The sequence below is a fragment of the Cucumis melo genome, chromosome 3 (assembly GCF_025177605.1).
Source record: "Cucumis melo cultivar AY chromosome 3, USDA_Cmelo_AY_1.0, whole genome shotgun sequence".
Taxonomy (NCBI): domain Eukaryota; kingdom Viridiplantae; phylum Streptophyta; class Magnoliopsida; order Cucurbitales; family Cucurbitaceae; genus Cucumis; species Cucumis melo.
The window spans coordinates 26,543,942-26,560,812 of NC_066859.1; the positions used below are offsets into that span (position 1 = coordinate 26,543,942).

Sequence of the window (16,871 nt, forward strand, 5' to 3'; positions counted from 1 at the left end):
CAAAGTCAAAATAACGTATAAGTTAAATAATATATCGGTAGAGTAGTTTTCACCTAAACTTTGTATGCAAAGTCTCTTCACTTTCTATTAAACTCTTAGCTTTAAAATACTAATTCGGTCTCCAACTAACTTTGAAGTTTTATTCAATTTCAACCTCCATACTTCCAATTCTCCAATTTTTGCATATGTAATTTCAGTAAAATTTAAATTTAATCCTCAACATTATTAAGTAGTTTAACCTAAACTTTGTGTATTATTAGTTTGGGCTAATTTAATATAGAAGGTTGAAAGTGATTATCATGAAGCGGTGATTTTTCATTAAAAAAAAAGTGTATCCAAAGTAGTTGCTATATTATCCATATGTTTGACAAAAAGGTTAAACTGTATATTTTCCAAAACCCATCAAAACACAAACTTGAAATTGAAAAAGGTTAAATAAAGGAAATTTAAAGCTAAAATAAATGAAATTGAAAATTAAGAGAATTTGCTTTGATACTGTATTAAATCAATCCATTAATCAAAAAATTTAAAGAGAGAGAAAGGAGAAGAAATGAAGAAAAGGGTTATAAATAAGAAGAAAGGGGAGAGATTAATGACAGGGGGAGTAAGAAAGCAGTAGGGGACAAAGCACTTTTAACGATGGAGTTAGGGGGAAAAACACGAACAAAAACAAAAGAAGACAGAGTGAAGCAGTACGGTTTGAAGCACAGAACTGAGAGAGCTGCAAATATAAAGCTGAAGAAAGGGCAGAAGAAGACGATGGAAGTGGGGACTATGCATTAATGTCCACGTTTGGTTAAAAAACAAATTCAACCCTTTAATTTCAGTGAAGTACGACACTTACCTAAAATTGCAAATTTTACAATTTCTATATTCATTTCAATCATTTCAATGTACTTTAATTTCAATGTTTTACATTACTCAACTTTTAGCTTCGTTTAACTTTTAAATCAGTTCCTAAACTCTTTTTTTTAAAATAAAATAAAAAAATGTATTATTTTAACCTTTCCATTTTGTGTCTAAAAGATTCGTGCTCTCTTCAATCACTTTTAAATTTATGAATTACCAAACACAAAACTATAGATGGAATTTCAATTTATCTCTAATAGAATAGACACGAATCTTGAACAAGAAATTCATTATGGGTTTGCTCAAGAAAGGCCCAAACTCAAGAGTGGCAAGCCCAAAGAAAACTATGTGGTGGCATTAAACTATAGTCTCCAAAGGGAAATCAAAGAGTCGAATTTCAACATGACAAATCGAGCTTAGTTGAAACTCTAACCATTGTGTAAATGTATGGCTGAGCTAAATAGTCCATATACGGCCTCAAGCATCAAAATATATCGAGTTTGATACCACAACGATGCAAGTATTCTCACATTCAACTCACGAGGCCAAACCAAAGGAAATGTATATAGACAAATACCAAGCCATTGTTATCCAATTAGTCACATACTAATATTTATTTTATAACAGTCCAAAAGTAATAACAAAAGAACATTCAAATCACAATGTTAACATCGCATCTCCGCACCATCCATAAAGAACTGAACTGAAGTAACCATAATTTTGAAATAAAAAGGTTGAGTTGTCAAGCAACTTAGAGCTTCTACGACCAATTTCAGGATGGATAAATTCACGTCAAGTAGTAGAAATAAGTAAAAACCTATAAGATGGTGGCATATAAACATATAGATTTAAAGAATCAATAATCTAAGGAAAAGGAAATCACAAATAAATTGGAAGTTTGATAAGCTTTACAGACCCAAACTTACGAGCCAAATGCTCCATAAGGATAAGCTTCCAAAACGATTAATCAAATACGGGATGATGATGATGTTAGGTTAACAATTACTCTGAAAATCACCCAGGGAGTTTAAAAGGGGTAAGACAACAGATAAGCAGAAAGGCCTAAAAAAGCCTTAGTTCTACATCTGATGGCTTTCCTTTCTCTAATAAGGCAATCTTTGTTTCGGAAAAGCCCAAGTAATACATAAAGCTAACTTAAGGATCCTCTACTATTACCTCCCACAGATGACATGAATAGCGGCAAACAACTACAAAGAGAACTGCCATACTCCTATAATTGCAGCTAACCTACCTAACTAAGAATATACGACAATCTCGAAAATGTGCCAATGAGATCATCAGATCCAGAGATCAAGTTTGCCAAGAACTACTCATTGTAGAATCTGCAAATATGTGGTGCAAACCAAGGCAAGAATAGACAACTCCAACCTTTTTGGAATAGGCGTGGTGATCAACCTTTTGACTCTCTTCTTCTTTTCTTTCCTGACTTGGATTCACTGCCCTGATCATTGGATGAATTTAGTGACTTTCCCTTTGAGTTCTCCATTGTTTTCCCAGAAGTAGATGAATTCTTCACATCTCCACTTTCTTTTTCTTTTGCTTTTGAAGATGTGAACTTAACCTTGGTGGAGAGGTTGGTATTACTAGACTTATCGCCTGTTTTGGTAGACTTGCCTTTTGAAACAGGAGTTTTTGGGGTTTCTTGTTTGGACTTCCCCGTCTTCGATACATCTTGCTTGATGGACTTGGCAACAACAGCAGGTGTGGATGTCTCGTCATCCTTAGATTTGCTAGTCTTGTTGGATTCAGCATCATCATTCTTCGACTTGCCAGCGATTTTTGGACCAGTGCTACCAGGTTTGCTTCCAGTTTTAGGAGTGCCTTGATCCTTCGATTTGCTACCCGTAACAGCTGTGTGTCTTCCACCCTTAGGGGTAGTCTCTTTCAACTTGCTTTCGACTTTGCTGCCACTACTCCTGTCAGTTTTTGTAGCTGCACCCTTGGATTTGCTGGAGGAAGTCCCTCCACCCCTAGAATTGAGTTTAATGATTAAAGATCTAGAACCAATATTGAGAAACTGGACAGTTGTGAAATATAACTAACTTTTTGGGTGAAGCATCCATCTTTCCTCGCTTTGCAGACTCATTGGCATTTTGTTTTGCCTTTTTCTTTTGAGGTCTGTAACAAAAAAAGAAAAAACAAAAGAATTAATATAAATAATATCACGTGATGTGCTTATCTTCATACGCAAGACGTTCCACAACAGAAAACCCCAGATATACTATATTTGGGAATTTCTATAGAAAACTCAAATAGTAGGTTAAATTTATCTTCGCAAGAAAGGAAAATATATTCACAATTTTAATGAACCAAAATGAAAAGTCTGCTGCACATACGTCTCTACTGCAGATTCTGACCTCACTAAATCTGCTGTTTCCTCCTGTAGTCGTGAACAAAATTTCAAGGTTAGAGAATCTCAGCTCAGACGACAAGAAAAATATTCACAAAGCCACCTACCTGTTCGGATTCAGACTCATCATCAATATACTGCCATTTCTCCTTTTTAAGATTTAGTATCTCTTCGTCTCCATCCGTATACAATACCTGCACAGAACGACACTTGTAAAATACGTATAAACACGTGTATGTACAAGCACTATGAAGAATAGACAGACACAGAAACAACGCCATACAGATGTGGTGACACTTTCATTTAAAAAAGAAAAAATAGGGCATGATACGAGGGGCCACAATAATCTTTTAAAAAGATAAAAAAAAGTGAATAGTTTGACAAATTATCGCTTTATGTGATCTTAGCTCAGCGGTAATTGGCATGACCTTCCTTTCTAAAAAAAAATTTTTTATTTAATTAAAAAAAATATCCATATAGTAATCCCTGTACCATGAACTAAAAAAGGGAACATGAAATTTTAAAAATTATTTTTCTAATTTTTTACTTAGAAAGTAGAGTTCTAATTTGAGCTACGAGTGTTTTCTAGTTGTAGAGAGATGAGAGAGACTTGAAAAAAAGAGATCATTCTTTTTCTAATTTAAAATGTCACGTAATTAACAAAATTACTTCAAGGACCTTTAAACTTATTCTCAAAAATTGTAAATTTAAAAATGTCCGAGACCGACTAACCACACCTATTCTTAAAAAACTTAAGAACTAAAAAATCAGATTTTGAGAACTCAATGAACAAACGCAAATATGATTCAAAACTTGAAGACTAAAAGTGTAATTTCTTCTCTCTTCTTAGATTAGCGTTTCACAATTTCAAACATGTCAATGACATCTCGAAATCTGACGCTGACACTACACCATTTTTAATGTGTTTCTATTTTATAATACAAGTGTATAAAACATGTAACAAAGATACGTATGTACTAAAATGCATGCAAGTTATAGTAACCAAAAGAAAAACAAAACAGAACCCAAGGGGGTGTTTGGCCACTAAGTGGAGTTAATATGTTGGAGTTAGTTTGTGTTTGGGTGTAGAGTTGTCATGATGGAGTTCCTCAATAATTGTACAAAAATAACGAAGATGGAGTTATTCAATAAATGTGAAAAGGAAGGAGGAAGTTCCTCAATAAATGTCCGAATCTTAAGATCGATAAATGTCCAAACTTCAAGAGTATTTTACCATTGAAGTTGAGTTGTTTAAACCAACTTAAGAAGTTGGTGGGCCAAAACCCCCCAAGATTTAATAAAATCTTACCTTGTGCTTCTTTTTTCCCCGATCAAAAGATTCGACTACACCTTCATAAAACCTGCAAACAAAAGATGTCACACAAAAAATAAAGAGATAGCACATCATAATTGTTTTGTTTTGCCAAGGACAAATGAACAAAAAGATCGACAGCGTATGAAAATGCTGTACAAACTTCTTCAAGAAACGCACAGGGTGCTCTACTATTATTGATTTGTTTAATCTCATAAATGACTGTTGAGGACACTGTTTACTTTACACTCACAGATATATACACATATATAATGTGCACATCAAGTAATTATGAAAAATTATGAATTATGAATTATGAAAAATTAGCACATCAAGTAATTATGGAAGTTCCCTGGAGAACCATTTATTTAGTTTATTAAAACAAAGTAACTTTTATAGGTTAGAAGAAATGTTTATAAGCTAAATTTCCAAAAACCAAATGGTTATAGATTGACTTTTTAAATAAATAATTTTTTTTAGAAGAAATAGAGGAGCTAAAATTATGGCAAGAAGTGGCTCAAGTCCAATAGAATAGGACCTAGTGAATGGTTCTAACTTATAGAAACCTTAAACACAACTGAGGCGATGGATCAAATCAAACCTAGTTACAGACTAAACCACATTCAAGACCTCTTAATTCCCTAAGATACATTATTTCTCTCCGACTTAATAGCCTGATAACTGCAAGAGATAAACCCAAAAAACAGTCAATAGAAGAGGCTAATTACACCTTGAAGAAGATAAATGGCAAAGACGAGGGAACTCCAAACACAGGACTTTATGACCTCCCAACAATCTTTACATATTTGGCCGTAAGATGCTTACCAAGGATTTTTGGGTGTGCCTTCTGACCAAGCCATTACCCGAGGTCCATTTCGATGAGCTGGACTATACTTTCTCAAAAAGACCTAATGTCACATAAAATTAGATTCCAAAGGAAACGCCATAGCCATTTGGCCAGCATCAATCCATTATGAAGTCTCAAATTACACATACCAACCCTACTTGATGGAACGTTGTTGACATAGCATCCTACCAAACTTACAAGCCCTCCTTCCATCATCAATCTTTTCAATGATCTTACTCAAAAAGACAAGACTTCTAAACACTAGTATGAAATACGTAGGAATCCACTAAGAACAAATTGAATAAGAGTCAGACTCCTTCCTTTCAAGAAATCCAAGGAAGAAACTAACCTAGGTAAAAAGAAAGAGACCTATCAGACACTCAGCTAGAGAAGAGTTCAACGTACCAAACGCACAATTACTGCTCAGAATGAGCATGCTTATCTTAGTGTTTGGCTTCTGTCAGATTACGTGCATCTTCTGATTATTGGTTTTGGCCTTTTGATCCCTCCCTGGCTTTTACTGTTAAATCCTTTGTGAGTGACTTGGTTGACCATAATGGACCCTAATTTGTCTTCTTTTTGCTATGTGATTTGGAAAGACCATTATCCTAAAAGGATGAAGATCTTTCTTTGGGAGCTTAGCTTGGGTGCCATAAATGCTACTGATTGTGTACAACATCATATGCCTTATATGCATCTTTCTCCCCCTTGGTGTCACTAGTGTCGTCATCATGTCGAATCTCCTTGTTATTGGGACGTTGTTCTGCACGCTTTTAGATGGTCCTTTACTTGCCTCAACCACATTTATGATATTTTGGCTTCTTTATTGTGGTTTATCCTTTTGGTGGTTCTAAGACCATTTAGTTGACTCTGTTGCGTGTTTTCTTTTGACTTTACAAGGTGAAAGAATCAAAGGCTTTTCCAAGACACTTTTTCCTACTTAAATACTTTCATGAAGTTGGTTTAGTCTTCTGCTTTTTCTTGGTGCAAAATTAAGCACCCTTTTATTCATTATAGCGTATCTTTCGTAGTCACCAATTGGCATTCCCTATTTATCACCTATTGGTGTTTGGGGTTTCTCCTTATTTCATTTATCAATGAAATTCCAAAAAAGCACACACACAATTAATGTCAAAGACCGCACTATTGGACCTATCAATGTTACGAACCAAAATAAGGTCAAACGCAACAAATGCAATTGAGAATTACAAAGGAATCCTCCCTATCTGAATAAAAGAAAAATAGTATCATTAGCACAATGGATACAACGATAAGCGAAGATCTCTCCCTACCTGAGAACCCACAATAGTTCCTCTTTTCACACCCATAACTAATAATCTACCCACAAATAGCATGAAGAGAGGGGGAGAAAGGTTCCTTGCCTAAACCCTCTTCTAGAAGCCTCCACCGTATCTCTCAGTTGGTCCTTGATAAGGAAGGTATATTTCACCTTCCAAACACTTAAACTCAAGACCTCCACATGATTGTAAGCATCGTTATACGACACCAATTAAATAAGGTACCAATGAGCAAAAATATTTGAAAAGTAACTTGTGCAAATACTGTGAGCATTACGATTTAAGTTTATTATATTATGATATCACACATCAAAGAAACCCAAAAGAGCTAAAGGAGGGCCCAATGGCACTTACATGCGATCTTTTGGCCACCACACTTTTATCTTTGAACCAACTAAAGATTCATCAAAACCCTTGGTTTCAGACTCCTGAAAATAACAATATGTAAAAATGAGATTTAAGTTTTAAAAACAACAAAGAAGAGTGCAATACACCAATCACCATGGTGTCTCTAAGATCATATAAAAAATTTAAAAAGTGGTAGCAATACTGGAAACAAGGACTAGTATTACTTTTATAGGTTTTTTGTTATTTAGTTATGTGTCTTTTTTGTTTTTTCTTCTTCTTTTTTTTTTTTTTTTTTTTTTTTTTTTTTTTTTTTTTTTTTTTGGAAATAGAAATCAGAATTTTCATTAAGAAAAATGGTCATGCGTCATTGAGTTTCATGCTCAAAACAAAGAACTTTGGACCAATCAGCCACTATGTCTACTAGAAGCAGACACATTTTTATATCCTCACAAAATGATTCATAAATGCACACAAAAGAAAGATTGACCTGATACCTAATCAGGAATATACAAAGAAATCAGTAGTTGCTTCTTAAGAGAACAAGTCAGCCTCCAGTCCCACAAATTAAATTAAGGAGAGAACAAAAGACTAACATTCATGAACACACTACAATCAACAATCGCAACATTTTACTACAATACAACAATTTCAACATTACTAAACCTTTTTCCTCTAAGTAAAAACATCATCATCCATAATGACATGGAACTAAATTACTAATTAACTCTATACAGTAGAAACATACTTTTTCTTTGACAGGAGTTCGTTTCCTCTTGGAAACTGTTGTTGGAGTCTTGTCCACAATCTTCTCATCTTTGGTGTTTTTGGAGGCTGGTTTCTGCACAGGTGTAGTTTCCTAGAAGAATAACCACAATTGAAGAAACCAATTACTAATGCATCAATCAAGATAGATTTATCATTACTAGTGCATCAATCAAGATAAGATTCATCATTACTAAGGCAAACATAGATTTAACATTACTCCACCCACCTTTTTATCATCGTCAACTGACTTAACGTTTTTTCCAGAACTAGATTTCCCTGATCCCTTCTTTCTCTTGACCTCTGATTGTTTTAAAGAACTCCCACTACTCTTGCTGCTTCCATCACCCTTCCTAGCAGACTGCTTCAATGTCTTGGTTTCGAAATCACTGGTAGTATCACTTTCCCTCTCTCCTGCATCTTCAGCTGCAGGCTTAGTATCATCAGAAACTCCAGCAGGAACCTTCTCTTCAGCATCTGAATCGAGCTTTGCTCCTGATTCATCCATTCCATCCGATGATTTTTTTGAAACTTCTGCAGATGATGCCGCCACCTCCTTAACTGAGTTGCCTTTCCTTTTTGCCTGTCCAACCTTACTTCCCTGTCCAGACTTATTGTTACACTCATCAGGAACACTTTCACTAAGTGAAGGTGAAGCAACATTTGCAGATTCAATCTCCATAGCCTTGGGTGAGGAAGGCTTGGCATCAGCCTCATTTTCCAAAGGCAAATTTTCAGCAGACTGGTCATCACGAGGAGAACCAGGATGTTCGCTGTGGCTATCACGTTCTGGCTGGCTCTCAGATCCCTTTTGGGAATCAACATGAGAAATTTCAGTCGATTTCGAGGACTGATTAGATTTTTTACCTTTTTTCCTAGAGGACTTCTCAGATCTTTCCTTTACATTGCTAGCCTTCTCAGAGCCCAAATTAGCAGGTTCAGGACTTTTGGGTGATTTCACCTCTTTGCATTCCTCACCATGTTCTTCCTTCTTGTTCTCCAAAGTAGATACTGAGCCATCCTCACCCCCTTGTGCAACTCCATTGCTCTTAACAGAATCATGATGTTTCTCCATGCCCGTGTCAACTCTCTCAGGTGTAGCCACTTCTGTTGGTTTTTCTTCAACCTGATAGATACCACACCATTTTACTCAATATTGGTTAAATAGAACTACAAAAAGTAACAACATTCCATATATCACCTAAATATATTATATTTGTCTATGTTACTTGCATGAGATTATAAAGAACTGCCTGTTCTAACAAGGGGAGAAATGCTTCATAAAATAAAAATCAGAAAAGAATATGCCTTAAGAAGCATTGCATGGTCGCATTACCTCATCCATAGACATTCTAACTGTCTCGCTCTCAACGGATAAAATGCAGAAACCATTACATAAAATTAAAATTCAAGGGAAATGTCAAAATCATGTAAAGACCGCTTATGTAAAGGTTTAATTTATCTTATATACTGACAATTGGGTGTTGAAAATTATTTCAACCACCAGAATCTCAAGCTAAAAAACCCAAACTCTGTATTCAACATCACAAATCACATATCCTATAAATTTTAAACATGGGAATCAAAATTTAGACCCACAGCAGATTTGTGTGAGATAAAAATTCGGTATGGTTTCAAATATCATAAAAATTCTAATCACTAACCTACAGGGCTTTGTTCTTATGCTGCCAATTCATAGCCAGATATAGAATCTCATTCGTAGAATACTCAATATTAGGAGGTGGGCAAATGGAATGGATTAATAGTAGACTTGACTGGCACCCCAACCTTAGAATATATTATTAAGAACACTCAACTAACAGTTGTTTAAGAACTTACCACGTTTTCACCAGCATCGTGAAGATTACTTGGCTCAAGAGAGCCAGAGAGATCTTTGCATATAGAAGCAACAACATCACTGTAATCATCAAAAGAAATTCCCAAGGTTTTTACAGCTTGAACCAAATAAGGTTTGAGCTTGGTAGAACAGTTGTTAAGAACTCTCTCTCCTAACTTCCGAGCAATAGGTAGAATTTCCTGTAATTATATTATAAGATTCAACAGAAAATCAAAGATGAAAATATTAATAATTAAAAAGAGAGGGGAGTGAACAAAAACAACTCAAAGCACGTTACCTCATTGTCCTTCTTCACACTTTCTAAGATAGGAGATAGGAGCCCTACAGCCATATCTTCACTTTCTTCTAAAACAAGGCTCATAATTGTCTCCATTGACGAAAATACATTCTCTGGGTGATAATCCCTGGATGAAGAACGCTGTCAATGAACTTAACAACATATTGGAAACCAAAATTTCAAAAATTAGGACTTCCAACTCGGCAAAATAAAACATGCTAAAATGCGTACCAAAATTGAGTGGATGGAAAAACAAAAAATGCTCAAGACATTAATCAAGACAAAAACAAAAAGGAAAAACAAAAAATGTTCAGGGAAAGAATAGAACCAAGATATAAGAAATTTAGAAGGAAAACGGTAGACCTAAATTGAGTAGATGGAAGGCTAACAATTATATAGAAAAAACCTAAGTGGTATATATTACACAAAGGAGAACAAATCAGAGAACAAATTAGAAAGAGATTGTTTGGTGGTCTGTTATTTAGAAATTAATTGCCAAAACGTTGTTTCAAGTATCAGAAATTAGCTTTTATAAATCTTTTACTTGGCATTATTAAAATCAAAACCAAACCAACTTTTACTCTACAAAAACCAGGGAAGAGTTAGTTGGTACTGCAGTCATCAAAACTTCAAATTATCAGCAACTTATTACATGAATTGGCACGCCCAGCAATATGCCAAGACATCATTACAAGTTATGAACTTATATTTAATCTCCTACCAGATTCAGTCACTTATTATGCATGCAGCTCCAATTCAACAACAATGACAGGCAACATTTTGCAAATTAAAATTTACATGTATTTTAATCCATCCAAGTATCAAGACTAAAGAACACGTTCACAAAAAAGTAAAAATACAGTAGAACTTTCTAATTCTCCAATTTATGGAAACTCAAACAAGCCAAAAAGTATCGAAACTAAAACTAAAACAGTAGATTTGTGTTTACATTAAAATATCAATCTTTTATCTTCTTCTTCTTCTTCTTCTTCTTCTTCTTTTTTTTTTTTTTTTTTTGCCTCTTATAATTAGTTTCTACAAAAATTTCTCTACTATTCTATTTACTTATTCTTGGATATTTTGTACAAGGAAAAAAATGATTTACTCCAGAAAAAACACGATATCAAAGCAACAAGTCATGCATTCAAACCCATGTGAAGTCACTCTCTCCCCAAGTAATATTAATTTCCACTTGTTGAACCTTCTACAAATTACCAACCCCACAAGTAGGAGGCTATTTAAGTATCAGGAGAATTATATTTATTGTAACCCACTTTTTGGGATCATAGGTGATTTAATAATAGCTATTAAAAAACAAAAACAAAAAAAGTTGAAAGCTTGAAACTTATTGCAAAGATATTCAACTAATCCAAAGGTTTTTCCATCGCAGTCTTGCTATCAAGATGAGTTAAACTTTGTGTGGCACTTCACATCTTGTTGCCATCCCCCATGGTTGTCAGGAAAAATGAAAATCCACAAAAGGAAGGAGACTGTGCTAAACCTTGAGCACTACCATTCAAAAGCTAGAGAAGATACTTCCCATTTCCATCAAAGCCAGCTTCTTCATTGTTCCCGTTCTTGCAAGAAATTCCTTTTCTCACTCAGGCTCAAATACCAAACTTAAAGAAGCATAACGTCTAAACCAAGGAACAACCAAAGAAAACTCAATTCCACGTAAGAGGCCTTGGAAATAGAACAGACATTCCTTAATTTGTAAAGGTTGCCAATTAACCAACTTAACTACTACCCCATGACACTAATAACAAGACTTCTTACATGGAATTATTGGAATTGACCACAATACAGCCAGCTAATCTAATTCACTGGATTTATACATTTTCAGTAGAGTTTTTCTTTCCAATCCTTCAAATGCACTCAAATACCACCGCTAGGCACAATATATCATCCAAAGCACCCAATATAATGGTCAGTCAATTTCTGATGAAGGACAGAAGTCTAGTAGTACTTCATGGAGGAAACAATTATATGTGCTCACAAAAGAACTTGAATTGTGGGAAAATTAATAGCAATAATAACTGCGCTCTCATAAGTACAAAATTAGAAGGAATTTGATTTCAAAATAAAATATAGTACAATACCTTATTGTCTTAAAAAAATGCTGGAACATCTCGATGATCAATCCATCACATTCCAAATCCAGCATGACCACGCATGATCTAACCTTTGCAACGGTTTCAAGAATTGATGCCCGCTTTGCATATGATCGACTTGACTTTTCAGAGAGATTTTCAAAGGATGATACTATAAGATGAAATACCTCCTGAACAGCAACATAAATTCAACTCTTTAGAAGTAAATTTGATGAGTGGAAAATTGACTTTGCATCCACTCAAATACCAAATTTCTAACTACCTTCATTTGCTCATCATTGTAAGGGGCATCAGGTGCAGTGATCCTAGTTATTTCACTGATACATGCAGCAACTGAAACTTTGACATCAATATCCGAATGCCTTAGAAGCTGATCAGAAACCAAGGCTTTCAGTGATGGAGTGAGTGCAACTTGCATTGATATTGAAGGGGATTGTTCAACTTTTGCCAGCAAACTCTCAATTTTCTGCAATCAGGCAGATTACTGAGAAATTTAAGTAACATGCAATGTCCTACCTATCATAACCACAAAAATTAGAATCCTTAAAGATAAATAAATAAATACAAGGACCTAAACGGCTTATTTACCTAATAATATTCCATTGCAGTTCAATTCACCAGAAGAAAGGAGAGGTAATAGGGAGAATAACTACATTAGGAGGATTAAAAATCAAAGCAACAAGGTGAAAAAAGTACCTCATTAGACATTTAATGTGCAGTTCAAAGAATCAACGTGAGAGACAGATTTAGAAGTCAGGGTTAGAAATTTTAAGAGAAGCTGAACTGCCTGACTGGTCTTGAAAACGTGAACCCTCAATACATTAGAACCCATTATCCACATTCCTGGAAGTAATCCCCTCAGACCATCCTTACCAGTTTTCAAATATTCACATAATCTCAATCAATTCCCTCCTTAACAGTATCCAGACATTCGCATTACTTTCCAGATCACCAGAAGTGACACTCTTACTGCCACCTCAATGTGGAGTTGGAATACGTCAGCTACCCAACAGAATTATTTTTTAATCTAAGTTGTGCTACTTGAAATCAAAAGCTTCAGATATATATTTCAATACCAAAATACATACACACACACATGTAGAAACTATATCTAAGAATCAATTCAACTTTTCTTCTGTGCGAATGAAATGGATTTTAATCTAGAAAAAAACTTGTTGAAGGCCCGGTATCCAGCTAATAGTAATAGTAACGGCTACAATGTCTGCAATTTCATTCAAAGTGGTGTTTATAACATGTAGACACTATCGTACGTGCAGCTCGGACGAGTAAAAAGTTGGGAACTTCCAATACAGGGCAACGAAGGGCAGACAGACAATACGAAACACGATAAATTGTATAGGAAAAACCAATCGAGCATCAAAATATCACCACAAAAAGTACAGCCAAAAAAAAATCTTTCAGAGACGACATTCAACCATGTTAAAAAAACAAATTCAGTAAAACAAAATCCATCGAACAAAAAAAAATTCACAAATTTAAAAAAAAAAAAAAAAAAAAAAAAAAAAAAAAAAAAAGAACATATCCGGCTGAAGAACGTAGAGGAAAAAAACGAAAGGGCTTACGTCGAGAAGAGGTAGAAGTTCTTCAACTGAAGTAGGAGGGTCAACAATCTTATTGCCAGCTTCCAAAAGCTGTTCTTCAACATCCTTGTCGGAAGACGCCATTGTTGGTAGGTTTTTGTGGGTAAAGCTGACAGATCCTTCGAAGTGGGGAAGGATTCAGTTCAATTGAAGTCCATTGAAGCAGCAGAAGCCACGGAATCAGATGGGAATGGGGAAAATCAGATAGAAAAAGGAGGGAAACTTGAAAGAGAGGACGAGCTAGGGTTTTTTTTTTTTTTTTCTCTCTAACGGAGAGGGAACAGAAAAAAAAATGTTTCGAAATATTTTGCTCGGAAAAATTAAAAAAATGATAAGAAACGAAAGAAAAAAAAAAACTCTCTTCCAACTGTTTGTATTAAAATTAAACTTTCGTCTTTTTCAATATCGACGCTTCACGCCCTCTTTTTTTAATTTAATATTAATATTCCATTCTTTTTTCCGAAATAAATTGTTTGGAATTTTTCTCTTTTTTTTTCGTTTTAGGAATATCTTTTAATCTTTATCTTTTTCTTATTGCAATTTAAGTTTTTTATTAGTATATTATTAATATGACATTTTAAGAATTAGTTGTTTTTCTCTTTCTTCCATCTTTTCTCTTACAATCAAATTTAAATTTAAGAAAGTTCTCCTAATTTATATTCATCTTTTAACTTAATAAACAGTAATTTAATTAGTACTAACAATCATCTAATAAATTACATTTTAAATTTGTGACCTCTCTTCCGTCCACATAAAATAAATTTTGATAATGAAATTCGTCTTATTTTGTATTTTTTTAAAATTGGAAAAAACAAATATAAACACAAAAACTAACATGTGACAGTTTTTAGTAGACATATCCTATTTGCAGCCGTTGTAGCTTTTGTTGTTTTTTCTTTTTTCTTTTTTTCTTGTGGAGCAACTAGTGAATATGATTAAATAAAATTTAGATTTTCTTGTGGAGCAACCAGTGAATATCATAAAAAAAAAAAAAAAAATACACATATTTTGAATCATTTTTTCATAAATATATTTTAAAATTAATCGCACATTATTTTTAAATTATTTGTTTTTTATTACTTAAAATTAAACATTAATTACTTTTTTTTTGTTTTTTTTTTACAATTCAATTTACAAAGCATATATCTTGAAATGTAAATGCATAATCATAAAGAAAATAATTGATTTCTAACAATAAATTAAAATATTCATGATAATTAGTTTTTTTCTATACAATATAATATCAACTAGACAATAAGATTTGCAGTTCAATCACGTTCTTCATTCATTTTCATTTCACAAATCGAACGATCGTGTTCTTCTTGACGTTCTCATGGTTTATTTTATAGGTGTTAAAGTGAAGTAGATTTGGCTAAGAGGTTAATATTTGCAAAATCATACATTTACGAAAACACGTTAAAAAATATTTAAAGTATTAAAAAAAAACGACCGAGTGAAAAATAGATAGTAAAAATGAATAAAAAAATAGATACTTTGGAGAGATTCCTCGCAGACACTGGATAAACATTTATTCTAAAATTTGGTTAAATTTATTTTCTCTAAAATGATTTATTTCGTAATATTCTTTTTCTAAAAATTATTTTAAACCAATACCAAAATACCTAAATTTATCTTAAAATCAATTATTTTAAAAAATTAAATACCTTAAAAATCAGTCCAAACACACTCTAAATATAATTAAAGTAATAGTGTTTTTTTGTGATCAACTAAAAGGATATCACTTCGATATATTTTTCACGGTTTTTGAATTATGAATGTATTTCATTATTTTGAATTATGTTGATCTTATAGTAATTTTATTGTTACATGCTTTAATAGGTTGGTTAACCGATAGTTTAATGTGCCATCAAAATATAAAATATGTCTTAAATCACCAACTGATTTAAAGGTTTAGAGAATATAGATAAAGTTAATACGTGATCTTTTTAAACTGCCTACACTGATATTTTTACGTCGTTATAAAATTAAATTATCATACTATGTCGACTTTAGTTTTTTATATATTAAAGTTACTATGTGTTATTTAGATAAATAACAAAATTTAAAGTCCAAAACAAACTTACTTATGCTCAATGTAACTAACCGATCCACAAACCGACAAAAATAGCATATTTTGAGCCATTTCACACGGTAACAATATGTCAAACATAGTCATAAATGATTAAAAGATGAATAATTGTAGACAAACGTTAACGATGCTTTTGCCATCCATAACAATGTCACACATTAACTTGTTGAGGTGTAATTTTAGTATTGGGGTATAGTTAGAAAACTTTGTATTAAAATTTACATATTATTATTTTCAACAAATGTAATATATACTCAACTGAAAAATGACAATGTGTTTTTATTTATTATTAATAGACATTGACTATTGAAACAACACTACAGTTCATTAGAGAACAAACGTTACCTATACCAAACTTAAAAAAAAAAAAGTATCAATCAAATTCATAAATACAGTTTTCTTAACACACGAGTATAAATTAATTGACATCTTACATTTATAATACGAAAACAAGTTATCTCAATATTTTGTCGAGGATTGAGATTGTTACGAGGTATACGTCTGTATATAGATGGTAAGTCCAAGAGACTTTAATTTCACTAGATAGACAACTAAAATCAATTTTTTGATTGTTATTACCTTAAAATAAACAACGACTACAAGCATCCATTTATAGCTTTCATAAACTTTCAATTAAATCATCAATGATAAAAGTTACACTGTACCTCGACTTCATTTAATTCAAACACTTGGTGGTGAAATTATTTCTGTACGACTCATGATGTTCAAAATATTCCATATATGCCTATAAGATTCCCTATAATTTTATATATGTTGAAAAATAAGTATATATGTATATATCAAAAACGAATTATTATATACAAAATTTTCGGAAGAAAAGCCCAATATCAACAAAAAAGCCCAAATTAGAATAGAACGTTAATGGAGAAAGATAATTTGGGCTCTAGGGCTCGATCCAAATTTCTTTGCTTTTCAAAAGTCTCTTCAAATTTTACTACGAGTCATTTGAACAAGAACGACTATGAATTATATGGAAAAACATCGTAAAATTTATACATAAATCCGTTATTCGCTGAGCTAAAAAGTATCATTGTTGATGAGAAAAATTAACACACGAGATATGTTGATTAACTAATAGTAATTGTAAATTGTTGTTACTACATAATAATGTTATTATTATTTGTAGA

At 33.0% G+C, this 16,871-nt stretch overlaps 1 protein-coding gene across 1 annotated transcript; it reads right to left on the bottom strand.

Moving 5' to 3' along the window:
* Positions 1–1,714: 1,714 nt before the first annotated feature.
* On the bottom strand, positions 1,715–13,995 carry LOC103488346 (sister chromatid cohesion protein PDS5 homolog C). Its single transcript, XM_008447039.3, has 13 exons — positions 13,617–13,995; positions 12,296–12,499; positions 12,022–12,203; positions 9,923–10,049; positions 9,627–9,824; positions 8,017–8,913; positions 7,771–7,881; positions 7,032–7,105; positions 4,530–4,581; positions 3,328–3,414; positions 3,207–3,250; positions 2,914–2,988; positions 1,715–2,840 (listed from the first exon to the last, which is right to left on the bottom strand). Exons 1-13 carry the CDS (start codon positions 13,716–13,718, stop codon positions 2,261–2,263), a joined length of 2,733 nt encoding a protein of 910 aa, XP_008445261.2. The 5' UTR covers positions 13,719–13,995; the 3' UTR covers positions 1,715–2,260.
* Between the last annotated feature and the right edge of the window lie 2,876 nt (positions 13,996–16,871).

Bases quoted from the DNA above. Each gene is read 5' to 3' on its own strand.
- LOC103488346 (XM_008447039.3), bottom strand. From the start codon at position 13,718: ATGGCGTCTTCCGACAAGGATGTTGAAGAACAGCTTTTGGAAGCTGGC. The intron at 12,204-12,295 runs GTAGTTAGAAAT...GTTGCTGTTCAG, and splicing joins ACAATGATGAGCAAATGAAG to GAGGTATTTCATCTTATAGT. The intron at 7,882-8,016 runs GTGGGTGGAGTA...TTATTCTTCTAG, and splicing joins CAGTTGACGATGATAAAAAG to GAAACTACACCTGTGCAGAA.